Source organism: Rattus rattus, chromosome 2, assembly GCF_011064425.1.
Source record: "Rattus rattus isolate New Zealand chromosome 2, Rrattus_CSIRO_v1, whole genome shotgun sequence".
Classification (NCBI taxonomy): Eukaryota; Metazoa; Chordata; class Mammalia; order Rodentia; family Muridae; genus Rattus; species Rattus rattus.
Window position 1 is genome coordinate 98,179,597 of NC_046155.1, and position 27,432 is coordinate 98,207,028.

The 27,432-nt window shown below is 49.8% G+C and overlaps 1 protein-coding gene across 3 annotated transcripts in view; it reads left to right on the forward strand.

Annotated features, from left to right (window-relative positions):
• The window catches only part of Xrra1 (X-ray radiation resistance associated 1), a 64,929-nt gene extending 42,161 nt beyond the window's left edge, over positions 1-22,768 (forward strand). Inside the window, exons 9-19 of one of the 3 annotated variants that reach the window (XM_032893028.1) lie at positions 2,145-2,273; positions 2,948-3,153; positions 7,463-7,503; positions 11,095-11,220; positions 15,556-15,649; positions 16,379-16,494; positions 18,902-19,225; positions 20,782-20,980; positions 21,558-21,673; positions 21,839-21,944; positions 22,334-22,768. In XM_032893028.1, the coding sequence (XP_032748919.1) occupies positions 2,145-2,273; positions 2,948-3,153; positions 7,463-7,503; positions 11,095-11,220; positions 15,556-15,649; positions 16,379-16,494; positions 18,902-19,225; positions 20,782-20,980; positions 21,558-21,673; positions 21,839-21,944; positions 22,334-22,593 (1,717 nt within the window). In that variant the 3' untranslated portion in view covers positions 22,594-22,768. Of the gene's footprint in view, positions 1-2,144; positions 2,274-2,947; positions 3,154-7,462; positions 7,504-11,094; positions 11,221-15,555; positions 15,650-16,378; positions 16,495-18,901; positions 19,226-20,781; positions 20,981-21,557; positions 21,674-21,838; positions 21,945-22,333 lie in introns of those variants that run through there. The other 2 variants (XM_032893029.1, XM_032893030.1) reach the window with 2 other exon arrangements.
• Positions 22,769-27,432: the final 4,664 nt, after the last annotated feature.

Consider the following 27,432-nt stretch of genomic DNA (forward strand, 5'->3'; position numbering starts at 1 on the left):
CAGAGATTCAACATCCACTGGGCAGAAGTTTTCCTTCTAGGAAAAGGAAAGGTCCCTGTTACTAAAGGCCCCTGTCCTCTGGGCTGACAGTGCCCTTTCTAAAACCACATCTGCCCTGCCTGCCCTTGTTCAGTCAGAACATGTATCTGTAGGAGTCTGTCAGTTTTACAGTAAGCCCGGGAATCTCACAACTGTATCCTAAAGATAAACAGGATCTAGGTTAAGATCATAGGTGCAAAGACTGGAGAGCAGCCCAGAGTTCTCTCTCTTTATATCCACCTGTCTCTGTGACTTTAGCAGAGTATCCTCACAGTTGGGCTGTGTGTGTGTATGTGTGTGTGTGTGTGTGTGTGTGTGTGTGTGTGTCTGTGTCTGTGTGTGTGTGTGTGAGAGAGAGTGTGTCTGTGTGTGTCTGTGTGTGAGGTCTGCATGTCTGTGTGTGTATGCATGTGATGTGTGTGTAGAGTGTGTGTGTATCTCTGTGTGTCTGTGTGTGTGTGAGAGAATGTGTCTGTGTGTGTGTCTGTGTGTGAGTGTGTGTGTGTCTGATGTCTGTGTGTGTCTATCTCTGTGTGTCTGTGTGTCCATGTCTGTGTCTGTCTGTGAGTGTGTGTGTCTATGTGTGTCTGTCTGCGTGTGTGTCTGTCTGCGTGTGTGTGTGTGTGTGTGTGTGTGTCTGGGCCTCACTGTAGGAAGCATGGCTGCCCAGAGCTACAGAGCCAGGGTTATTTCTCCTATTGCTTTCCCTTTTCAGTGTTAAGAGCATGGCAAAATCCCCCTATCCTTCCTTATGAGTTCACTGAAGCATTGCCTTTCCTGACCCCGCCACCCCCACCTGCTTCAGGAATAGCAGTTGCCTCTTCTATGAGCCTGGAAATGCCTGGAGAGGAGGGCAGGGCCCCTTTCTCCCAGTGCCTGGCAATATAAACACCTGCTAAGGAATCCCTGAGGGGAAGGAATGGCCGAACCCCTCCCAAGATCATGGTAAAAAGTTCATGATTTAAGGAATAGACGTACATCCCAGGGCCTTCATTTTCCATTAGTTCTAAGAATTTTATACACTACATTTGACCTTATTCACCCCCTCCTCCTACTCCTTCAGATCCACCCCAATTCTGCACTTGCTATGGAACCTTTGCCAAGCCCTATCTAGATGTATTTATCTTCTCACCCTGTAATCCAGTTAGAATGGCCAGAAGAGGAAGCTGGTGGTGGGAAGAGGCGGCCGGTGGTGGGGAGGGTCTGGGCTTACAGATCAGACAGTTTATTCTCTGCCTCCTGGTAGCTATGAGACTTTGAGCAAGTTGCTGAGCTTCCTGATTGGAAACCAGGTAGGCCAAATGTCTCCTGCTGACATCCTCCAAGGACATGTGCTGCCCCTTATCGCAGAAGGAATGACTAGGCTTTGGAGAAATGTTAGTCGCCTTACCTCTTGCCTGTGTACGTGTAGCTCACGAATGAGCTCTGTGTTCGTGTGTGTCTCAGGTGTTTCTGTTTTGTGTGGATAGAGTGACACTGTGCAGGGAGGGGTGAGACTGTGATCTGAGGCATATATACCCATGGATCTTTAGGGCAACCTGGCCTCAACCCCCTGAAAACAGATCAGATTAACCATTATATCCAAACCATACCACTCCCGGCCCACCTGTGATCACCAGGGCCTCAGCCTCTTGAAATTCCTCTCTCAGGTGTTTTGGGAATTCCCCAAGAAAACCTCAATAGCACAGCCATGATCCAAGCCAAGAGTATATCGTCCCCATGGTTACCAAAATCCTCGGGCTAGGTAACAACAGGTACCCAGCAATCTGCCTTCAGCCAGAGTTGTACAGTGTACCATTTGTTGCACAGTCTCTACAATTAGGTCTTGCTTCATTCACCATGGAGGTGACTGTCAGCACAGCCCATGCCCAGTGTCAGTCAAACATTCTCCAGGCAAGGCCTGTGTGGACAAGCAGGACTTGGGGAAGGGGTCAGTGGGTGGGAAGTAGGCCTGCTGCTCATCTCTACATGGACCTCTTGTGGGCACTAGGGAAGTTTCAAATCTGGTTAATCCTCCTGGTCAGCTTTCTGTCTCCCCTTTTCCCTGGGGATAGTGGTTCTCATTCTCTACCCCCGCTCAGTACCCAAGATCTCTGTGCCCACAGGGAGGCGTCCGTGACATCACTGACAAGCAAGAAGTACATCCTGAGGTTCCCGGCGCTGGAGACCCTGATGCTGGATGACAACAAACTGTCCAATCCCAGTTGCTTTGCCAGTCTGGCTGGGCTCAGGAGGTATTGTCACAGCCTTCCTCATCACTGTCCCTAATCCCAGAGAGGCTCACACCTGAGGGCTGCATTCAGGCTACACAGCATGGGGCGGAGTCCCAGATCCACCACTTAACTCTGCTTTGTAGCCTTGGGCAAGTCAGTTCTGTGTCTGACCTTAGCTTGACAGACAAGGGCAACATCAGTAAGGTTATATCCCGTCATGTGTAGGGTTAGCCGTTGCCCAGGATAGATCCCTGACCCTGAAACCAAGCCCCCCCACAACCCATACACTCACAACCCCCCACAACTCCCCATAACCCTCCCATACAACCCCCATATAACTCCCCCCACTCACAATCCCACAGAGAACTTCAACTTCCAAGTTCTGCATATGTGGCAAAGATCCCTAGAATATTTCCTTTGCATTCAGTTACTACTTATTGGATGCTACTCTGTGCCTAGTGTTTGCATATTGTCTCATTTCGTCTTCACCAGAGCCTTAAAGATTAATAAACATTATTCCCATTATGAGATAGGAGCATTGAGCCCCAGAGAAAGCAAGTCTCTCCCCCAACTCAAGGTCACACAACAGATGTCCCTGTCCACGCCGGAATCCATGTGTGTCCCCCAGCTTGCTCAGCAATACCCCAGAGGTGGTATCACTGCTGGGATTCTGAATTTACTTTTCTTAATTGAAGACTGAAGAAGTTGAGCCTGGACCAAAACAAGATTTTCCGGATCCCATACCTACAACAGGTTCAGCTCCGTGATGGGACAGGGGACTGGGTTACAGAGGGGCCAAATTCCCAGAAAGAGCTGCAGCCCCAGATGTGGATATTTGAGACACCTGACGAGCAGCCAAATTATACCGTTCTGCCCATGAAAAAGGATGTGGACCGCACAGGTGAGCCCGCCCTTCACTCCTGACGCTGCTCCACCGAGGGGTGAGCTTCTGGGAATTGATCTGAGAGTCCGATTCTGGGCGCTCCTGCATTCTCAATGAACCGCTTAGTGACTTCCAAAACAGTTCTGTCAGGTACGATGCTTTCAAACTCCAAGAAAAAGTGATTAAAAAAAAAAAACCTAATATACTAAGAAAGAAGTCAGGAAGGTCTGTGATACATCTGTGTCCTCAAGGGCGTTGGGTCTCTCCATCCTCCTGGGGCACCACCTTACCTGCCTGTCCTGTGAGTGTGATTCCTGTTAGGTTCTCAGATGGCTCCACAGCCACATGGCAGCCCCCAGAGGCAGGAAGGAAAGACACAGGAACACATCTTAAACCCAAGCTGGTAACAGAGGAGCACATCTCTGGGTTGGACATATTGTGTCCTGGTCCCACTAAGGTAGTTATGTTACTGCGTATCTGCCAACCATTTATTTACAGTTCAAATTGGGAAAAATAGCATATGACGGGTGAAGTAGAGACATCTTGTGCAGAGCTTGAAGTGTTCTCTACACTCTTTACATACATGCTGTACTCACATTTCAATCCAGAACATTCAGTGGGACCCTCCCAGTAAGTACCTCCTCCAGGAATAACCACCTTTGCCCAACTTGATGCACATGCACAAGACTGTCCCCCCGGTGTTATATCAGTATATCCACTAATATTTCTCCATATATCTTTTCCCCTGTCTTATCTATGCTGTGTATACCACATTGTATTTCCTTTTTGTTGTTGAGAGACCTGGTTATATCTAGTTTGGGGCTGTGAGCTGCTGTGAGCTTCCTCTTACCATTCAGTGGTCACTTGCCCTTCTTTCCATGGGGACTGGGTCCAGGAGAAGACATGCTTGTCACACATCTCCAAGTATGTTGAGCATCCGTGACACTGTAAACGTTTCCCAGCATGGCTGGTCCAATTCACTCCCACTCTGATGTGTGCAAGCTCTGGTTACCCCATAGCCTCACAAATGCTTGAATTGGACTTCGCTGTTCCGCTGGCTATGTAGTGGCAGAGCATCGTGGTTTCAACTTCCGTCTCTCAAATGATGAGCGATGTCAGGCATCCTTTTGTGTGTTTGTTGGTCAGTTTTATGTTCCTTTGGGAAATACTAAAGTCTTTTACCTACTTTTAATTTGGAATGTGTACTCTTTTCTTGATTTGATTTGTTGGTTTTGTTTTTTTTTTTTTTATAACTCTGGACACAAATCCTTTATAAATATGTTACCAAAAAATCTACTGGGTAGTTTTCTTCTTTCCTGACTTGTTTCTGTAACAGGGATGTCTGTTTCTGGCCAGATGTGAGCTTGGTCTGCCATTGGCCTGCCCACTTGGTTCTCTATAAAGAGTTATAGAAATTCTCTTTTCACTTATTTAATTATACCGTTACATAAGGCTGTTTGCATGCACATGTAGTTTTAGCATAGTACCCCATACCCCGCTGCCCTCCCAAGCCGAGGCGGCAGCAGGAGTGAGCACCGCTGGAGCTTTACCTTCAGGGGAGCTGCTGGCCCAACGATTGCTGGCACCACTAAAGGCCTGCACTTCTGCCTAAACGTGAGAACCGTCAGTTTCCAACAGCATCCCACTGGGATTTGATTGGAAGTGCACCGATTAGGTCAAGGTGGAAACAATGTCTTTATGTGTTTTCCAGAGTAGTCAAAGAACACACCCTATCACCCTATTTAATTTTAACACTTATTTTATGTGTGTGTTCTGTCTACATGTATGTTTGTGCACTACTTGTATGCAGTGCCTGAAGAGGCCAGAAGAGGGGATAGGCTCCCCTGGGAGTAGAGTTACAAAAGATTGTGTGCTGGAAATTGGAACCAGGACCTCTGGTAGAGCAGCTGGTCCTCTTCTCCCCTGATCCACCTCTCCAACCTGATTGTCAGGTCCTCCCTTTTCTCCTGGAGGCTCTGTTGCTTCCAAGGCCGCACCCATGCACATCTGTGGTCAGATGCGTTCTGGGACTTTGATCCCTTTATGTGATCATCGGTGGTGCCGCTTTATACTCCAGCCCCATTCTTTTGTCGCCAGTACACATACTGAGCTCATGTCCAGCAGTGGTCCAACGTTCATTCCTTGCCTCTCGTCACTTCCAGGTTCTTTTGAACTCATCTGCGTCCATGGCGGCAGCCTCTATAGATGCCCATTTCAGCTCCTGTTTTCCTGTTGTGATAGCTCTTGGCACCTTTTTATTTCCTTGTTGGCTGACCAAAACAGTGTGGTGTTGAAAACAGTGATGGTGGGAAATTTTCTTTGCAATCTTGAGAAAAGTGTTCAGTATTTCAAAAGTATATTAGCTGTACATATTCTTGTAGATGCCTTAAATTTAAAGAAGTTCATAGGTATTCCTAGTTTTCTGGAGTATTTTTTCCTTCTGTGAATTGGTGTTGAATTTTATTGAACGTTTTTTAAAAATTGGAGTGATAATTTTTTTTTTTTTTGGTGGTGGCGAAGTGTTTTTGTTTTTTTTTTTTTCTTTTGTTTTTTTTTTTTTTTTGTTTTTTTTTTTCACCTTTTTTCTTTGCTTTTTTTTTTTTTTTTTTTGTTTTTTTTTTTTTTTTTTTGCGACAGGGTCTTTACCATGTAAGGCTGGCCTATAACTTACAAAGATTTGCCTACCTCTGCCTCTGTCTCTCCAGCCCTGGGATTAAAGACATGCCCCACCAACCCTCACATTCTTTATTTGAAGGGGTTGGTGAAAGTGAGAGAGCCTTGGACAGCCGCCTCAATGTTCACTCAGTCTTGCATTCCCAGGACAAGACCACACCCCTCAGCCATCCAATGGATGTGCTGACATTTTGTGAAGGGATTTTGCAGCCATGTCCAGCAGGTGACTGGTGTAATGTCTTCCTCTGTTAAGACGCTCCTGTGAGGACTGGTGATAAAGGCTGTGCTTGCCTCATACAATGAGTTCAGAGCCTCCAGTATGCACTTCTAGGACGTTTCCTAGGAAAGCTGGATACGGTTTCATTTTTTAAGTGTTGGAAGACAATGTTGTGAAGCTGCTGGAGCCTGGACACACACACACACACACACACACACACACACACACTCTCTCTCTCTCTCTCTCTCTCTCTCTCTCTCTCTCTCTCTCTCTCTCTCTGAAGAGTTGGAACCCAGGAAATTTAGAGTCTTGCAGGAAGGGCCTCTTAGACTCTAGACCTAAGTCTTAGACATGAGGACGAGTTGCTGCTATCTGACCTCAGCTGACCTTGTGGAGTTGACCCAGATCTTTGAAGAGAGGACCCACCAAGTGGGTCAGAGTTAGGCTGCTTTATGGATGTTGAAAATAGGCCAGTTGGTATATTCACGTGGTAAAGCTTCCGTTCCGCTAGTCCTAGGAATCACAGCAGCTGAGACACTATGGGACACAGAGAGCAAGGGAGCCCCTTCCTTCCTGCTGTCCCAGACCTCCTCCCACCAGGCACCTCCTTGTCAGAGTCTAAGATGGCTCATTCCCTGGCAGACTGGCTACGTGCGACATGAACCTTTCCCTGTCCCTGCTAGATTGCCAGCTAGGAGAACTGTTCAGGGCGAATGCTGTCCCGGCTCCTGTACTCTACTGTTTATTCTCATGTGACCTTTCTCATCCTGTCAGAAATATGAGGAGGGCCCAGACCCCAGGTAAAGGAGAGTGCCGCCTGCACAGGATGCAGTCCCATAGATGCCCTGCCTTGGTCCTTAAGTGAATTCAGCAGTTGGTTGGCTCATCTGAGTCCGACCACCCCAGGATGGCTTCTGTAGTCTCTCCCCAATGCCAGCTGTTCTCACTGACTGCACCAACCAACACATTTTGGTTCAAGGCATTCAACATGTCTTCTCCTCCTCCTCAGCTGGGTGTCTTTCCTGTTCATGTCTCTCTTATGAGACAGCTGGTTAGCTTCTACCCTGAGTAGCCTCCCCAGCAGCACTGGGGCTAGAAAGAGCTCACATATTGCAAGTTATATTGTGACTAAAGAGCTCACATATTGCAAGTTATATTGTGACTAAAGCACAGAGTGAGCAGAAGGGCAGAGTGAGCTGAGGTGGGAGAAGGAGGGAGAAGGGGGGAAGAGGGGAGAGAAAGAGGGAGGCAACCAACCATGCTGGGGCCCAGCAGCCTGGCTAAGGAGTTGGGTTTTCTCCCGTCTGACCCTTTTCCGGGTTAGCGCTGGAACCTGTTGGGGAGGCACCGAGAAGACACAGTGGGGGAGATGCAGACCCAACCCTGTGGGTCCTAGGGATCCTCACCACCTTCCTCCCATCTCTTTTTATGTTTCAGAGGTTGTGTTCTCTTCTTACCCTGGATTTTCAACCTCAGAGGTAGGAGGAACTGCTACTTCACATCTGTGTGTGTTTGTTGTCCTACTAGGAAAGAACCCAAGGCCTTGCACAATCAGGGCAAGTGCTGTACCCCCTGAGCTCCATTCCCGGCTTCGTCTGGATTATGAATACTGGATAGAGCATTAATTCTTGTAAAGAGTTGTACTATGCTACTTAGAGAATAATGACAAGAGTGTTACATAGGAACTAACAAAACTGAAAAAGCTAAGAGAGCCACCAGAGACATTTCTTTAGGTCACACTAAATAAACAAGTTTTTGCTGAGCACCTACTGTGAGTCAGTCCTATGCTGATGTGGTAGGAGAACTGAACGGGCTCTGACCTCATCGGTTCACAGCCTTGCCCCCAATTTCCAGACACTGTTGAGCTTAGTGTAATGACAGCAGCTACCTCAGGTGATATAACTGGGACTGCCACCAGGATGGAACTCACAGGGCCCTCTGACAAAGGTCTCAAAAGGTGGACAAGTTCATGCAGGGTGTAGTGCCTCAGAACCTTGCTGTCAAAGTTGTACCATTTGATTTTGTCAGTATAGAGTACTGGTTTTTGTCTCCAGGCAGAGCTCACTAGCCAAGCTCATGGAGACAGATACATGTAAACAAAACATAGATGCATCCATTTGCATTTCTACACCTAGCCAAACTATCCTCGAGGCATAGCACAGAAAGCCACCTCCTCACAGACATGACTAGGTGAGAAACCGTGCCAGTTAACCTCTTCTGCAGAACAAAACCGACAAGCACTCACTAATTTCTCTGGTTACTTCCCAGAATTTTTTGAGCTAGCAAGATGGGTCTGCTGGGTTTGCCACCATGGCAACCAGCTGGGAGCTGAGCTTCAAAGCATACGGGTGGCCCTGGCCTCTCCCTTGTCATCTTCACCCTGGTCTAACCATGGGACAGAATCAGATCTCAAGAGAGCAAGAAAGAAGTGGAAGAGAGAAATCCAAATGTAGTACCTCAGCCATGTTCTCTTGTCAAAGGAAGTCAGAAGGGCAGGATGACATTTCAGCACTGTGCTGACACTAACCACCCAGTGTAAGACTGAGTTTAGGTACACACACACACACACACACACACACACACACACACACACACACACACATTTCCTAAGAACACTGGCCACACTCTAGGTGGTAGTCACGAAGGAGGAGAAGACAGTAAGCTATTTATACTAGCTATAAATTTGAGAGTCCCCACAAACCCCCCATCCTGTTTGATAACTTACTAGAACTCAGAAGATCTCAAGAAGGGTCCTGTTTAGACAACTGCAGTCGTATTATAAAGGACAAAAAGTGAGGCTCATAAGGCAAGGTCTGGGAGGCCCCACCTGTGAAGCTTGTGTGCACCTTTTCCCCACGTCCCCATTGTCCCTATTGCCCCCATGGAAGCTGGCATCCACCCTCCTGACACATACTCACCAACCAGGGAGCACAACTTTTGCTAGTCTTCTTGGTTTGAGCTCAGAGCCCACACCTTCCAACCAGGTCTCACCAGGCCCCATCCCAATCCCATTAGCAGAATGGAAATGTGGTTAAAGGAACCCTGGCTAACAGGCAGCCCAAGGAACCCTGGCTAGGAGATAGCCCATCACTTAGTCCCAGGACTTTAGAAGTTCAACACTGAGATCTGGGGCAGATAAGGCCTCATATGCCTTCACCATAACGCAGCCAGGCTTGTTTTAGAAGTGCAGAAATGGCAGCTGCTCCTTTGAGTTGGCCAGTGTGCCAAGGGTCACATTGCTAAAGGACATTCATATTGTGTGGAGGGGCCTGTGGCCAGTGATGTACCTTGGAAATCAATAGCAGGTGGCAGGAACGTTGGTGATTATCGCTCAGTATCTGAGAACCTGGAAGGTGAATTGGGTGGAAGAGATGTTCAGGGGTCTTTCTCTGTAATAGTCAGGTGCATGTCCCTCTAAGAGAGGACCAGTCATGCCCTCAGCTTGGTGTACTCTGGCTTTTCTGGCCTGCGCTCTACTCTGGCTTGCCTCTTTCCACTTACCTAGTCTTCTTGCTCCACTTCTGACCCTGAAGGGTTCAAACAGGCCAAGCTCCTGCCACCTGCCTCATCAAGAATCAACCAGCGAGATGAGTGGTCTTCAAGGAAGAACCTGATGATGCAGCATAGCCACACTGAAAAGAAACAGGGACTGGTAGCTAGCCTTGTCCTTGGGGTGCACGTAAGAGCCCATGGCTATGTAGGGGAAGGACTGACTGTGTGACAGGGCCTTGAGTATATAGTCGATCCGTCTTGTCTGTCTCAGAGCATCTCCTTGTCTCAGGTCTGGTTGTAGAGGTCCTGTGGACTCTTGATGAGGAAATCTGGTTCAGTCCTGACAGGATTGCTCCCACTACCACTATGGAACAATTATTGTTCCTACCTCTAGTCCCATGGTGGGGGTAATCTGAGCTCAGATCTGTTTCTAGAATCATGGAAACTCCTTAATTACTGTTATGTCTTCTGCCTGGAAGGATGATGGGAGATATGAAATGAACTTAGGGATAATTAATCTTCTTGGATAGTTTTTAGATGATTCGCTTGTGTAAGTGTGGAGTTGAGCAGGGATATGACCCTAAGTTCAAAGTTGCACAGGACATGGCTGTAGGCCATCTGTCACGGGGAGTTGAAAAGTAGGGGAGACTCCTGTCTGCTGTTGTCCTACCCAGCTCTGTCAGGTTGCGGTAGGTGACCCATACTGAGGAGCCATCTAAGTTTCCAAACACTACCATTTACCTGACACTGACCTGTCTCATGTGTGTAGCTTCACAAGTTGACTCAGGAGGACATAAAATGTTTGGCTCCAAGTAGTCGCTCGTCACATGCTCACCTATGGCACAAGAGATAGTAGGATTGTGGGATCAAGCGCATACAGCAGTTAGTGCCTCTAGGGACATTTGGTTCACCTTAGTCTCTTATCTACCCTCATCATTTCCTTTGGCTCCTTGTAATTCACTGAACATAGTGATTTGAGTTTGGCACAGTTAATCCAGCAGTTCCCTTTTCCTGCTTGATCCCATGTTGGCCCTGAGGCACTCCAGACTGTAGCTACTGCCAGCTACTACAAGGGATCCCGATGAGCTGTCCCTTCATCAGGTCGAGCCTGCCTCAAGTTGGTCAGGACTTAGCTGTTGCTCCACCCTGAATGAGAACTTGGGTTCCCCTCTCAGCACGATCCTGCCCTCCCAGTTCCGGTGATTGACGGCCTTCCCCTGTGCAAAACCTCCTCTACCTCCTGGGGAATTCCAGCTGATGCACAGAAGGGGCAGCCAGAGCTAAGGTGCACAGGCTGGGGCTGGAGGAAGGGCAGAGCTCCGTGTCTGCAGCACTCTAGTATTCTGTGTCCCCAGAGAACTTGACATTGGAACTTTCAGCTATGCTGGAGAATTAGCTCTTGTGACCTCATAGAACATAGAGTCAGAATTCTGGCCTTTATGACCCTAGGTGTCTCTTTGGCCACATTATCTACAGAAGTCTTTCACCAATAGAAAGGGTGCTGGCTGCTGCCAGCCCCAACTTTTTCTTTAATCATTGTGACACTGTGACTCTGACTCTTTTTTTTCCCTCCTAAGACAACCAAGGTATGTTCACTTCCTCCCATATTTGAGATTCTTCCTGTGAAGTCACTAAAAGCAAGGAACCAGACGCTGGCCCCGCCTTTCCCAGAGCTGAGATACCTTAGCCTGGCCTACAACAAGGTAAACTGCTTTGCTGTTTCTGTGGGGCACAGATGGGAGGAAGGGACTGACCATGCCAGGCTGACCCTTCCTCCCCCAAATGCAAGCGTGTGGCTCCGGTTCTCAAGGTGACCAAGGTTGTCACTTGCCATGCACTAGCCGCTTTGACAGGCACAGGTGTATAGCCATGCAAAGAAAGATCTCGGGACTGGGACTGTATCGTGCTTGCTTAGCTACTAAAACCCAGGGTTGGTGGCATTCCCTGTGATCCCACCTCTGGTGAGGTAGTGACAGGAGGATCAAGGCCAGCTGCCTGCTGAGTTCGAGGTTAGCCTGGGCTGAGGCACTGTGTAAAAGAAAGGAAATGATTTAGTCTTTCAGATCTTGTCAGCCATGGAGATGGGCAACCACACTATACACATGTTCGGTGCTATGAAAGAGATCCACAATACTGGGAAGATGCCTGGTCTGACCTAATATTTGGCCAAGGAAATGTAGTGTCTAAGCTTAGATCTCAATCATTGACTTTAGGAAGGTGAAGGGGGTTGGGAGACACAACAGACTGAAAAGTCCCATGTGTCTGACTTCAGATGTTTCCCTCTATCATGTCTTGTTTGGCTTTCTATAGCCTCTCGGTTGTTTATTTTTTGGTGCTGGAGAGCAAACCCAAACTCTGGTGCCTGCTAAGCCTGTGTTCACCTACTGAGCTACACCCCCAACACCTGTGTTTTTCATTCAACTTAAGTATTTTTAATTTTTCCTGTGGCTTTTATTTTTGACCTGTGGGTCCCTTGGGAGTCAGTTGGTTAATTTCCAAATATATAGGGCTCTTCTGGGCATCCTAGATGTGCTGATTTCTAATTATATCTCTTGCCAGGTAATCATGATTTGTGAGATTTCTTTCTTTTTAAATCTATTTAAACTTGCTTTGAGGTTCCCCATAAAATTGATGATTGTCCCGTAAGCTCTTCCCACAACGTGTACCTGCAGCCATGGAGACGGTGTGAGGAATGTCAGTCTAGATAAGATATTGGCAGTGTCACTACTATTCCATGAACTCCTGGCTGCTTATCATACCGAGGTTAGCCTGGGCTGGAGGCACTGTGGGAAGCTGACTTAGTAAGTTGCTGGCCACACGAGCATGAGAACCTGAGTTCGTATCCCCAGCACCCACATAAAAGCCAGCTAAGGCCATGCACACTTGTAACCCTCGGGTGCTGGAGAAGAACAGCTACAAAAGACTCCTAGGGCCTTGCTGGCCACCCAGACCATCAGGAACTGATTCAGGTTCACGGAGAGACCCAATCTCAAAAATAAAGTAGAGATGAGAAAGGTCAGAAGCCAACATCCGGCCTGGACACACACATGCGCAGGCAAACATACCCATACAAGTGCACACCACATACGAAAAGGGAAAAAGACCCACTCATGGCTGTGGATTTGTTCCTTCCTGCCTTCAGTTCTGTCCCTTTGGACTTTAGCTGATGAGTCTTTAAAGCATGGGTGGCCCTGGCATGGAGCGCAGGTGAGTTAACGTCCCACTCTCCTGGAGATGCTCTGCCTTCCTGAGAGCTGCTCAGCACTGCTGCGAGACCAGAGTTCTCTGCCTGCTTCAGAACAGCCAGGACTGTGGGAGGCCTGCTTGTCCTTGCTGGTGTCCTCCCACCCTCTGTGCCCTCTCCGGGGCTGCCAACCGTCTGTGTGACAGCTGGCTCCCACCATCGTGGCTCTCTGTTCCAGTGATCTGCGTAGACCACCAGGGCACACTTTGCTTGCGTGCTACGCTTCGCTTTACCTGTGAATCTTTAGCTCTCAGAATAACGTGATGCACAGCGGGCACTCGGCAAGTGTTTGTGGTGCTGCTTGTGTCACACCTCAGACACCGCTGTGCGCACTGAAATTAGGGTTTGGTTTATCAGAGGTACAAGTTTTCAAAGCCAATTATATCTCCAAACAGAACTTCTCCCCCTAAGATGTTCACTGAGAAATGTTGTGTCAAATGCAAAACTCAAATTTTACTTTTAACCAATATTTACTTAGCTCATAGGTTTGGCAGTTATAGTGTCTTTAATTGAGTGAGGTTGGGTGGAAATCAATTTAACCCAGAGAGGTTGAGCAGAAACCGGCGGTTACCTCTAGAACCTCACTGTGTCCCTGGTATCTTTGACTCTCCCCACAGGGAGCAGGCTAGCCTGGGCCAGGTTCTGCTTGCCAGACAGCCAGAACCCTGAGCCCATGCCTTTGAGCTAGGGCTTGGTGTCACAGAAGAGAACACAGGACACACCCTGGGAATCACTCGAGATGCCGCTTCTATTTTAGTTATAAGCAGGATCTTGGGTCTTGACTGAATTCATTTGTGTTTCTTCTCATCTGTAGAGCTTGTCTCTCACTGCCTGGTTTGCCCACAGAGGCTTCGCGCCACCCTGGGCCACCATGACACACACTACAGGTAGATCAAGTCTCCTCCTCTGGACCACAAGCTTTTTGAAATGTGTTTTCAGCCTTGGTGATTAAACCTTGAGCCTCTCCTAGGCAAGTGGCTACCACCAAGTCATATCCCCAAGTCCAGCCATTTTGTTTTAAGGGCCAACCAAACCACATCAGTCTGCTGTCCTTCACAGCTATGCGAAGGCAGTGTGAACACAGGGGCAGATGGTGGCCGATTGAGTCAGGTGAGCTGGGCTTGGCACAGCCTCTGGGCTGAGTGGCCTTTACACTTTCATGTGCATTCAACAACGATAGTATTTCATGAAGTAATTACATTATAAGGAGTCAAATTTCAGAGTCCATAAATAAAATTTTCATGGAAAAGAAGCAGTCCAGCTATTTGCTTATGAACTGTCCAGGGCCGCTTTGAGATTATAAGAGCAGGCCTGAGTCAGGGACAGAGTCTCTGTGTGCCAACACTTACCACCTGGCTCTTGACAAGAAGACTTAGCCGCCTATGACCTACACTCTGGGCTCTGGAGGGTCAAGTGTGGGCTGGCTGAGGGAGCAACCATGAGAGATGCCATTTGCTTCAGTAGCCAAACTGAAGTGTCTGCCTTCCCTTCTGTCTTAGGGTTTCCATTGCTGTGAAGAGACACCATGACCAAGAACTCTTATAAAGGACAACATCTAATTGGGACTGGCTTACACTTTTAGAGGTTTAGTCCATTATTGTCATGGCAGGAAGCATGGCAGCATCCGGGCAGACTTCTAGACAGTGCTCTAGAAGGAGCTGAGGTTCTACATTTTGATCTGAAGCGCCCACAAGGAGACTCCCTTCTGCAGACAGCCAGGAGGAGGGTCTCTTTCACACTGGGCAGAGCCTGAGCATAGGAGCCTCAAAGCCTGCCTACATGGTGTCACACTTCCTCCAACAAGGCCACACCTATTCCAACAAGGCCGCACCTCCTAATAGTGCCACTTCCCATTGGTCAAGCATGTTCAAACCACCACACCCTCTCACTGTCCCTGAATCCAACCCCACTCTGGGCTCCTCCGGTACCAATAGCCCTGAATCTCCTCTACAGCTGTCCCCATGTTCTGGCTACTCTCCTTAACAATGCTGGTGTGATTTTTGTCCTGCAGAGTCTGGCTTGACAACCTACAGGCCAAGTACATAGGGTCACATAGTAGCTCCTGGCCCCAGCCAGCCATGATGCGTCCTTTGTCATGGTTCAGCTTTATTCCATGGGCAAGTGAGTCTCTGTTCTTCGGCCCTCTTCACTTGATGTATTGGTGTCTAGGACCTATGGGAAGGAATGGCCAGGGCTGCTGTTGAAGGAATACTAGCATGTGTAGGCTTGCTGGAAGGGAAACCAGTTGCATGTAAAGTCAGAGCTGTTCCAGCCCCCGAGGCTCTTTGAGACAAATGCTTCTGATTATTTGGCCACCAGTATCCTTGATACTTTCATATCCAGTGTAGATAAGAGATTTTTAACTCTTAAAAATGCAGCAATGGAGGCTGGAGAAATGGCTCAGCTGTTAAGAGCACTGGCTACTCTTCCTGAGGACCCAGGTTCAGTTCCTAGCACCCATGTGGTAACTCACAACCAAGTGTAATGTAATACCAGTCCCAGAGAGATCCATCGTCCTCTTCTGGCCTCTGAGGTCACGGCACACATACACATATGCACTGTAGACATGTGCAGGCAAAACACATAAAATAATAATTATTTTTAAAAGGTGAAGTAGTTGTGGCAGAATTTGTGGACAGGAAGACTAAGTGTTCTGGCCCTCTGCAAGGATCAGGCGTTACCTACTGTCTGTCACTGGCCCCCATGTCTATTTTGTAGCCTGTCATTCATTACTAGCCAGCATCCCCCACCTGGGTGGGGAGCAACCACTAACATGCCTCCTGCACTTTTCCAGATTGCAAAGGAGGATGCCGTCCTGCCAGCAGCTCTCTTTCCCTCCCTCTGTGAGCTCATCTTCCATAACAACCCTTTGGTAGCACACACACGAGGTATGGTGGCCACATATCTGTCCCCCAACCCAGTGCTCAGTGTTAGCCCTAGGACTTTGATTCTCACCTCTTAGGTGCTAGGCCAGACATTGCTGGTGGGGAGTGAGGGGTGGGGTGGGGGGAGGAGAAGGCTCAGTTACCCTGGAGAATGGAGCTGTCAGTGCTGAGCGCCTGCTTTGCACCTGCCTGTCCCCACAGCAACTGTGGCGAGCAGGCGTTAACCTCAAGAACTTTAGTGGGAACCAAAGCTCTCAGCAGTTGTGATCTGCCCAAGGCCACTCCAGAAAAAAAGCTGTGGGTTTTGAATCCTCTGGCCCTTACTTCAGCTCTTTAAAGCTTCGCCCTGGTTGTAGAGGAGGCCTGTGTGGTCTCATTTCCATTTCTCATCTGGGGTTGGTCCAGCTGCTAGGCCAGCTCTGCCAGCAGCCTGAATGCAGTTCTGTTGTGGTGCCCACCGTCTCCTGGCCAAGACCCAACAGCTGGAGGTGCACTGAAGTTCTAGGCTTGTTATGACAACAGTGGAGGTGCTAAGCCAGCTCACTTTGTCACCTTAGCCTGACTGCCCATCACTGTCCTTGCTTATAGAATAGGAACAGCATGGTGCTTACTTCTGAGGGTTGAAAAGAGAACACAGTTGCATTAACAGAGGCGAAGCAGTCTGAGCAGTGCCAGGCACACAGCAAGCCCAGGAAACACTAGCTAATCGCCATCTCACCTCCCTCACACCAGGGATCCCACCACTGCTGAAGAGTTTCCTCCAGGACCGCTTGGGCATCCGCTTAGTTCGAAAGAAACTGGTAAAGCCTAAACACCACATGTTGATGCCTCGGAAGGAATCTCGGAAGGTAAGCCTTCCAACGGGACCCTGGCCTCAGAGAGACGGGGCCTACTTTAACATGCACACAACTTGAGCACAAGAACCCTGCGCCCCAGCCAAACCTGGAACCTCTCCATGGGCTCTAGTGCCTTCTCCTTTCCTTGTTAAACACAGTTGGAGCAGGGGTGACAAGAGAAAGAGCCCCAGCAAGAGGAAGGTAGATGGAGAGCCGTGGCAGTCACTAAGTCAGTGGCCTAATTCACAGGGAAACTGGAGATGCACTGAAGTTCTAGGCCTGTTGTGACAACAGTGGAGGTGCTAAACCAGCTCCCTTTGTCACTAAGGGAGACCAAGTAGGGAGAAACCAACCTTTTGGAAGGCCCACCACTGTCCACAGCTGTCTGAACTTGGCAAGAGTTTTGATTTTTGAGCTGCTGATATTTGAGCTCTGGAGCCTCGCAGAGCCGCTGAAAGGGATGGATGGAAGGGGACATGAAGCTCGATTGCAGAGCCCGAGCCCTCGGCCACCCGAGTTCCTGGTGCAGGTCACCGCTCTGAGTCAGCAGGAGCAGATGCACAGCCCCTGCTGCAGGCGGCCGCTTCGCTCACTCCAGCAGCTCTCCTGCTTGCCCCTGGGGACCATGAATTAGAACGCATCATCCTCTTGATCTGAAGGAATTTAAAAGCATCTGTGTGAAGTTCCCGTCTCCAAGCTCAGACATTGCTGGTCCGCAAAGGTAGATACATCTGTCCCTTGCCCCATCCGCTCTGCTGTGGCTTTATCCACCCAAGCAAGCTCTTAAGTCCTCAGAGGAGCACAGCAAGGGTTTAAAGCCAGAAATAGGAATTCCTAGGGGTTCTCTTGCCTGCTCTGAGGATCTGCCACAGCCCTGCCTGTCTGCAGTGCCTCTGGAGTGGAATGGCAGTGAGCTGGGTGCCTCTCAAGGTACTCTGTGGCCAGGATGTGATGGAGCACGCACGACTCTGCCTTTGCTCACCTCTGGAGAAAACAGACTCAGAATGGTGCATCAGCTCACCAGATATGTGTGTTGGGTTTAGGGTGGCCCTCTCCGACCCCATCATCTGTTCAGGGTCCTGAGTAACTGAGATGCTAATATTAATAAACACAAGCACCTGTTTGCAGAAACAGAACAGTAGTGTGCACATCTAGGCACACACCCATCACTGGACCCCAGAACATGGTTTAGGCCTGACGCTAGCTGGGAGAGTCTTAGTGCACTAGAGACAGAGGCTCCAGGCCGTGCGTGCCCTTGAACGCAGTCATGGGCAGGGGGAGAAAATGGAGAACATACTTGGTGGGCTTTTCCCTGTGAGGACACAAGAGGCAGATAGACCAGACCAGTCCTGAAGGCCAGCAGTGAGCCAGGGCTGGAAAGTGTCAATTCACCCTGTAGGAAGGGCTGGGGAAGTAGGGTAGGACTAAGCTGCAGCCCTCCATCTCCTTCCTGGCAAGGGCTCCTAGTGTGCAGAACCTCCGCCAGATGCTGCTGTCCCCGTGACAGGGATTTGAAGAAGAGTCCACGCCCCTCGGGCTTCCATCCAAAACATGGACACTACATGTATAAAAGGAAAACATTGTCTTAAAATGAAATCTATTTTAGAAACGTGTGGTCCTTCCTGTTCCGCAGGTGTTGGATCTGGTTATAGGTGTGGGGGAGAGGGGAGCGTCTGCCCACAGGCAGAAACGGCTTCCAGGGATCCAACTGAGTCTCAGCCTGCATGTTCCTAAGTACAGTGCCCAGGGCTTTCTATCTGTTAGTCTGTAAAAGTAGACAAGAAGGTGCACGCATGTGTGCGTGTCTGTGTGTGTGTCTGCGCACACACACACACACACACACACACACACACACAGAGCCCACCCCCTCTCCCCCGAGGCAGTCAGCACAGGAGAGGTGGTGACAGACCTTTGTCAGTTGAGGAAGTAGTTCCACAGCTCCTGAGAAACTTGGCTCAGGAAAAGAAGGGCCACTCCCACCCACTCTAGGACTCCCTGAGGAAAGCAAGAGGCATTCTGGGGAACTGCCAAGAACAGAGTGAGACCGAGAGCCCAGGCCCCCAGGCAGGAGGGGCAGACTGTGTCACCGACTTGGACAAGTCATTTTACCCCTCCATGCCTGGAGACAGGCTCCATGTTCCTTGAGTAATTTACAAAATTTACACTGCATGACAGAGCCCATGTGGAGGTCAGGAGATAACCTGTGGGAGCCAGTTCTCTCCTTCCACTGTGTGAAACCCAGGGATCAAACTCTGGTTGTCGGACGGCAGCAAGAGCCCTTCTACGCTGAGCCTCCATGGTGGCGTGGAGTGAGGCTGTGTGATTGCCTTCCTGCCTCCCCAAACTGCTCCCGTGGTGCAACCCATTGAAGACTGGTAGGGCTAGAGAGCAAATCCAACCCAGGCTTTCTCTCATACAGGTGAAAACCTACATCCCTAAGGTGTCGAAGCATTCTCTGGTCCCCCATCACCTCAGCACGATCACAGACAATCGTCCATCAAGTCTCCTGCCGGAGCCGGAGCTCTCCACTGAAAACACCTCTCGAGAGGCACTGTTCACCAACGAGGGCCCAGAAGGCCCTCCTGTAACTCACCGGGCCTTTGTGCCGATGCCTCCCATCTGCTCCGACTCCACCGTTCACAGTGATATAGTGTCCCACCAGAGCCGGACAGCCGGCCTCATGAGCCCAGAGCACCCATCAGATGACGACGCCAAGAGCACAGAGTCTATCTTCCTGACCCAGGTGACAGCCCCCAGCTGCCTCCACCCCAGCTGCCTCCACCCCAGCTGCCTTCACCCCAGCTGCCTCCACCCCCAGCTGCCTCCACCCCCAGCTGCCTCCACCCCAGCTGCCTCCACCCCAGCTGCCTCCACCCCAGCTGCCTCCACCCCAGCTGCCTCCTCCACCCCAGCTGAGCACGCACAGGTTCCTGCAGCCCCTGAGCAACCTGCATTGCTGAGGGCTGCCCAGGGCTGGCAGGAAAACCCTGAAGGAGGTGCAGCTCTCAGGCACCCTCTGATGACACTAGTGGTCCTGTGGCATAGACGGCACCTCAGATCTCACTGGGACTGATGCTGGCCAGTCTGCAGAGGCTTGTCACGACTTGTCCCTCTCTACTAAAAGGTGCCCCACTTGTCATGCTTCCCTGGGTCCTGGGAACAAAGGTGACTCAAGTACAGGTGCCACCTCGGAGGTGCTTATGGTCTATGGGGAAGCTGATAGGGACAGAGCTTGGCATCGGGGCTGAGAATGGAAGAACCCAGGGGCAAGAACCTGAGGAAGGATGCCTCCTCCTTCCAGGAGGGTGTGGGAGGGTCAAATGAGCTGCACTTCTCAGGCCAGGAGAGGGGCACGGTGGACATATGGGCGGAGAGAGCAGGGAACATGGGATGGGGAGAGATTCAAGTGGAATGTCTAGAACTATGACTATTCCGTGTCAGTGCAGCAGTGTGTAGAGAGGAAATCAAGAATGCCCCCAACCTGAACAACTCAAATCCCAAGTGTTCTGAATTCCGAATTTTTTTATGTGTCAACATATCCACAAGAGGAAATTTTGATGTTATTTTGTATCATACATAAAATCAGTAAAGATGTATGAAATTACCTTAGGGCTATGTATATAAAATATACATGGAGCATAAGTGAATTTGATGCATAGACTTGGGTCCAGTGCCAAAGTATCTTACCTTGTCATGTAACTATTCTAAAAAGCAAGCACCTCTAACCCCAGCATTTCACATTAGGACTGGAAGACTGGAAGAGTTGGTAGTCGCCCCCCTCCCAGAATGTCCCTGCATGAAATAGGGTTTCCTGTATTGAATAAAGCCATTTGTGTAGGCTAAAATGTCTCTGGTGTACCTCAGAGCAAGAGTAAAGAATACAAAACAAATACCCTCAGTATGGCACTGGAAGGCCCTTCCTAGGCCTGCTCAGCATTAGCCACCCACCTGTCTCTTAAGTGTGCCACACACGATGTCACACTCCCTGACTGCTGCAGCTGCAATCCGTTGTGGCTTGCAGTCCATCCCTCTCTCCGCTTTGTCTGGGGACAGCTCTCCTGTGTCCCTGGAACTTGGTCCAGACTGTCACCACCTCCTATGGAGTTTTCTGGCCAGTTCTGGGCCTCCTCTGAGAATGCGCAGATTAGCCATGCCTTTTCCTGTTCCACTCATTATCTAGTCTCCTGCCTGCGTCCTCCATGCCTCAGCTTAATCTGTGTCTGGGCTCGGCACTGCTGGCTGTGCAGAGCCATATTGGGATGTGGCAGGGAACAAGAGTGTATTTTCTTCCTGGCACAGGTGAATGAGCTGCCATCCTCCACCGTCCACAGGGACAGCTTGGAGGCAGAGGAGAGTCACCAAAGGAGGCCATCAACAGCACCCAGAGAGACAAAGAGGACTCGGAGGAAGCAGATGGCTACCTCTTTGCACAACAAGTATGACGGCTATGAGGAGCTGCTCACAGTCAAGCCTGACCCAGCCTTTGTGGAGCCAAAGGGTACGGGATTAACGGGATTAACGTGCTGGGATTAAAGGCGTGCCACTGGGCCCTGCTCTCTGTCAGGGACTTCTTAGGGCACAGCAGCATGGCTGTCCTTTGCTGAACTGTCATTACTTTGGGCTACAGGCTTTTTCAGACTGGCTAAATTAGCCCAGTCACCCTGGGTGAAAATTTACTTGCAGAAAAGGGCTAATAACCAAACCAAACCAGGTTCCTGACCTCTCACCAGCCCGTTAAGGACCAATGACCATCCCAAACCCATCCCAGCTGGTTTGGGGCAGCAGAGACAGTGTCGTCTCAGCTCTGATTCCATTACCTCTGATGTGCCCCAGTGTCTGTGCCTGCAAATGAGCCTGCCAGGGAGTGGGTCTCCTGGGAGTCAGCCCCTGCCATGTGACCCCCGAGATTAAGGGATCATTGGGGGCCAAAAGTCTCTCCACATTGGACTCTGAGCTCAAGGGGACATTTCACTCAACGAATGGTGGAGGTCTAGGCAAGGGAGCAGATGAGGGAGCCTTGGGAACGGCTTTCTTGGGCGTTGAAGTCCTTTGACACCTGTTGCTGCATCCTCCAGGCATCCAGAAAAATGCACAGGCCCTGCATCGCATGTTGAAGCAGCCGCTCATCTGCCGCTCCTCCAAGCCCAGGCTGGACACTTTCCAGAAACCCTACATTCCCAAAGAGAAGAGGGTAAGCACTTCAGCCACTGGCTGTTTCTGAGCTCTGAGGACTCTAAAGGTACAGACCCAGCCGTTACCTTGGGACCCTGAGGCCTGTTTCCCGGCGCTCACTACCGCCCTCTGCCTGTCACTATGGCTGTATGAAGTGACAGACCTCTTCCTTGCTTTGTGCCAGGCTGCGAGGATACCGATTCCACCCCCTCGGAAGACCCGAGCGCAGCTGCTGGATGATATCCTCATTCGCATGCGAGACCCTCGGAACGTTACTGAGGCTCCACTGGGTATGCTGCCAGCTGTCCCACCGGGCTGATGTCTAGCAGGGAGGGCCGGTGCGAAGCTAGAAGGGCACATGGAAAGCAGGGAGGGCTGTGGAAAGTGGGGATTCCTGAGCGTCTACCTGCAGTGTGCTGGAGCACACACTAAGAATGCAGCAGCCCGGGTCTGCATTAGCTAGAGTGTTTCTTTACTGGGAACCTAGGTTCCCAGATGGCCTTTCTTGTCTTCAACCTGTGCTGAAGAGGTTTCCATGTCATCGACACTTTCGGGTCTTGAACTAAGGCATGACTTCCTACTGTCAGAGCTGGACTGCTTCTACACACCAAGTTACGTTCTGCATCTCTGGGCCAGGGAAACTGGGCGAGCCTGGCGCTGTCCTTTCTCATCCCTGTAGGCGCTGTGTTGCAGCGGCGTGGACAGCAGCGACTAGTGAACCAGAAGCAATACCGGGAGGCCAAGCGGTTGCTCAAGGAGTTCCGCGCACGCTACCGGCAGCTGGTGCGCAGCTCGCTGCGGACTGTGTTCACCTCCAGCCCGCCGCCCAGGCCGCCCACCCGCCGTGCGCTGAGCGCCGGCCAGCCCAAGTTGGGCCGCTTCCTCGAGTTCATGGACGAGTTCTGCCAGGAGCCCACGGCCGGCGACTCGAAAGAGTAGAGCTGGGCACCGCCCTCCCCAAGGGCTCTGCGCCCTGGACCGTGCCCAGCCCTGAACAGAAGGGGCTTCGGCTCCATTTCGCTCCGTGGTCAGCCTGGGGAACACAGCAGGACCTTGCCTCTCAGCCCGGCCAGGCCGCACCTGGTGGCTGGCCCAGCAGCAATAAAGAGTGGTGTAGAGCATATAACGGGTGCCAAGTATCCTTCTTGGAGGTCAGGCCAGGGCCGCAGTGACAGTGTCACTAAAGAAAAATCTCTAATGATTCCTGCATCCCAAGAGAACCATGAGAACTCCACCGGAGTCATTCAGGGCAGCTCCTTAAGTGCCGAGACAGAATTAAGCCTAGAAAGCTCAGAAGTGGCGGCAAGTAGCCAGCGGGAGGCAGGAGAGCAAAACGCAGGGTGAGATGGGGGGTGTTGCAGAGGCACAGGAGACCCTTTTCCTCCGAGGAAGCTTTTTCCGTTGTGAGGGTGAAGGAAGACAGAATGGTTCCTTTTGAGATAATTGCTGGTGGAAGGGAGAATTTAATTCCCCAGTGTCCTATAATCCAAGACACAGGCTGAAGACAAGAAAGGCCGTCTGGGAACCTAGATTTCAGTAAAGAGCCGCTCTGGCCAAAGCAGACTGGGGCTGCTGCACTCTTGGTGTGTGCCCAGTAGACAGCATCTGCCCAGGAGGGTCTGGAGAAATCCACCAATACTATGATGGGTGGGACCTAAGACTTTTCCCCTGGAGGCAGCTGACCTGTAGTCCCCAGGGCCCAGGAAGCACAAGGCTTCTTGATCCTCAGCAAGACAGACTTCCCAAATCCCAACCATTTGCATATTATGGAACCCAACTTCACAGACTTAAGTAGCCAGTTAAGAGCTTATACTAAGCTGTGATCATACCCAGACATACATGTGATGTACCATCACTACACAGGTCACACACCAGGTGACAAAGGTACAGTTAGCCCATTCACAGATGTCTGAACAGTGACCCACAGCAGTAGACACATTCAGGGTGTTTGTTGATGACTTGATTGAACTTTCTGGAGTTCCAAAGCACCCATCTTTACTGCTGGGAGAATCCATTCCAACACTGACATTGTCAACCCACCAGGTTCTATTTCTGGAGAACCTACTAGAAAGCTGCTCCTTTCAGCCAGATGTGTTCATGCCACATATTCTCAAGAATGGACCTACCTGCCCCAAAACAATAACCTGTTCCAACCTAGCTTCTCACCTCCCTCTGGCAGCATTAATGGTGCTGCTACAATGGACTGTGTAGCTTGTCTGCTTAAGTTCCTCAGTTCCTGCTCTGCTCTTTGTACCCCACGACAACTCTTAATCAGTGTGAGGCATCCCAAAGAGGGCATGCTTATCTGGGCCAAGCACCACCACCACTCACTTGTGGCTGGTGCCTCTGCTAAGTTCCGATCATTCTGAACTCCTTCCTTTGTCTTCCCACCTTCGAAGCAGCTTTCCTGGAGAGCAGAGTTCAAGCATGAGCCTCCTTTCCCATATATAATAAAATGTTGCAACAGAACCCCAAGAGGGAAGCCACTATGCTCTACCCCAACTCTGCTGCTGCTCTAGTGACGCTTTGGTCAAAGGACATGGCAGCTCATGTTTTATTTGGTTTTGTTTTTCTCAGACAAGGTCTCATGTAGCCCAAGATGGCCTCCACCTGTAGCCAATGGATGATACTAGACTCCTGATCCTCCTGCCTCCACACACTCAATGCTGGGCTCACCCTTTTAGCTTCAGTTTGTGTCCTCCAACCTTCCCAACTGTCTCCAGTTACCCAAGATGCTGGTGAGCAATTTGGAAGTTGGGCTAAGAGAGAGAACCGGCAGATGGAGAAGCAGACTGTGCTCACATCCTGAATTAGCTCAGAATCCCACGGTGCAGTGGGTAAAGTGGGAATACAACCTGGTTCCTGGCCCAACCAATTCCAGTCTGGATAGCAACTGGAACCACAGTTTGCTAAGGCCAGTGGTAGAGGTTCTCACTGCAAGGTTAGCCAAGGCCACAGTGGCAGAAGAGGCAACCAGCAGCTTTGGAATCAGGGGGCCCCACACCTAGGCTCTGAACTGTCAGGGCTGGAGTTCCCATCTGGAAAAGGACACAACCCACCAGACCCAGTTAGAAGGGAATTAATAGTGTGCAGAATATTTTGCAATTCTAAGGATCGAGTGCCCAGTACCGTTTTCAAGTCTCCATCTGACAGCATGTTCACTTAAGCACTCTCCCTTGAAGGTCTTGGGTCAGGTGAGTTCAAAGCTCCCACATTTTGCCTTACCATGCATGGCATCAACTCAAAATGGTCTTCCAGGTTCATTTTCTGAGTTTAAAAGGCAGGCTAATTTTGTTCTCTTTTAATGAAAAACTTAAGTTAAAGGTATTTTTTATACCTAATGGTTCCGAAGAAGATAATTTTAAAAACCAGATTGCTAAGGTGGCCATAAGATGCAAGGACAATGGCGTCCCTAAGTCACTCTTAACTCAAACTCGTTGGTGTCTTCAGAGAAATGGGGGTCACAGGAGATCAGGAAGCAGTAAGTAATGTCCATTGGAGCACATCAAAAGGTACACTGTTCCCTGTGGAGACTCCCCACACAACCCCCAGTGCTTCCTGCTCATTGTGAATGCCAAAGTGAGGCAGGCATTCTACCCCGGTACCTCCCAGGCCCAGGATAGCGCCCAAACGCTGCCTTCAGCTTAGTCCACACCGAGGCGCAGCTCTCCAGAGACTGATCAGAAATACTCTGTTTGCTTTCATGACTCTGCTTTACTGCATTTTCAACTCGGACCTTGCCTGAAACAGGCACATATACATTGAAGAGTGCACTTTGGTACTGTGTCAATCATACATCAATCATCCCACTTGATTCCATACCATTTCTTTGTGGTAAAAGCATCCCTGACAGCCCATAATTTGTCCCAAGTCCCTCTATCAAAAGGCTCTTGGGGGTACAGTGGCAGCCCACCAAGATCCAGGGCCCCTTCTCCAATTCTAATGTAAACAGGTTGAATAAATACAACACCAGGCTACGAGGAGCTGTAACAGGTAGCCTAAAGCCAACATACAACCATTTTCTATTTCTAGGTGGAAAGGTTCCTCTCTTGGCTCTTAGGACAAACTATATTTGTACAGTTAAGAGTAAACAGTGTATCAGGTGAAAAAAGAAACATTCGTTGGCATTTCAGCTAGTTACTTCCTGTCTTGCATAGTCTGCTTGCTTGCTTTGCTGGTGGTTATGCCTGAGCAAACTGGAATCTGCTGGACTGAACTGTGGCTCAGCCTGGAGGGCAAGCAGCAGCTAGGGAGAGCCTGGCTGCTGTTGCTGCTGCTGCTGCTGCTGCTGCTGCTGTGGGGACCTGGAACCATGTGGAAACTGCTCCTGGCCCAGCTTGACAGCTGAAGGCTGAACTGTCTGTGCCTCACCCACAGCAGCAGTGAAGAGCATGGGAGCATGGGCAAGTCTGGCCTCAGCATGGCCTTGTCTAACTCAAGAGTCTAGGGTCAGCTCCCATATCACTTAAGTTCCCATACTCCCGGCAACACAGTTGCACTTCCCCAGGAGAAATGCTGCCATGCCCACAGCTGCCTGCTCACAGCAGGTGTGAGGGTGGGGCATGGCACTTTTTCCTCCATCCAGTTTGACTAGAACCTGGTGACCTCTGTATCTCCAAGTCTCTCATACAGAACAATCCTCAGAAAGCTACAGCGGATAACAAAACTGGGAAATTTGCATTTCTGGGTCATCTTTCAAAAAAAAAAAAAAGCGCAGCAGCCTCATCCTCAAATCCTACTGAGTTATCAGAACTTAAACCAGCTCCATTCCTCCTAAAGGCTCAATGTAAGGAGTATTATAGGGCTGGTGAGCAAAGAGCTCACTAGGAAAGGTTTAGGACCCTATGAAGTTTGATTTTCAAAGAAACAGCAAAGGCTGTAATTAAAATGACAGCTATTCCAACCAAAATCCCACCAATTACTTAAATCACACTCTGGGGTTTTCCCCATTAAGTACTCTATATATTGTGGGTGTATTCAGGGGATATAGGTATATCTTAACTGAAGAAAACAGAAGAAAAAAACAGTCATCAGGATGTCCCTTTTACAAACCATGTAACTTTTACAGTTATTTGGGCTCTAGAGCACTACAGTGGGAAGCGGCTGGAGCTGGTCTAGATTTAACCTCATGATGATGAACTAGCTACCCTTTCCTACTGGCTCTCTGCTTCAGTTATAAGCTAGAAAGAAACCCCAAGTCACTGCTAGGTCTGGTGAGGAGTCAGCTTGGGATACATTAGGAGGTCACACAAGTGAAAGATGTTCTTCAGGGCAATCCAGACCTGCCTCATTTCTTGGGATTTGAGCTAAATGCAACCTCTAAACAGGGGCTACTGTTCTGTAACCACTGCAGGGAAATCCATTCTTCCTTGGCAAAATTACTTAGGAAATGAAAAAAGCAGAGTTAATCAAACTCAGAAATACTGATAAGGTATGGAAAATGTGGGTGATCTGCTAAGCCAGATCTCCTGAGCAGGACCACTGAAGAGCGTTGCCAGAGATGGAACAGTCATTTAAAGTTCATGAATGCATTCGTGGGTCAAACACATCCTCACACATTGCCCTGCACAAGGCCCTCAGCATGAGGGGCTAGCCTATGGTCCAGCACAGGGTGGGAGGTCTAAGAGCTCAAAGTGCCTTCTGAATGAGCACAGCCTCCCTCATTAGCCTCCCATTTTAGTCAGTGGCTAGTTTGTAATCAGACAATAACTATCAAATAGCTTTAATTTCTGAGAGAGAGAGAGAGAGAGAGAGAGAGAGAGAGAGCGCATTTATGAC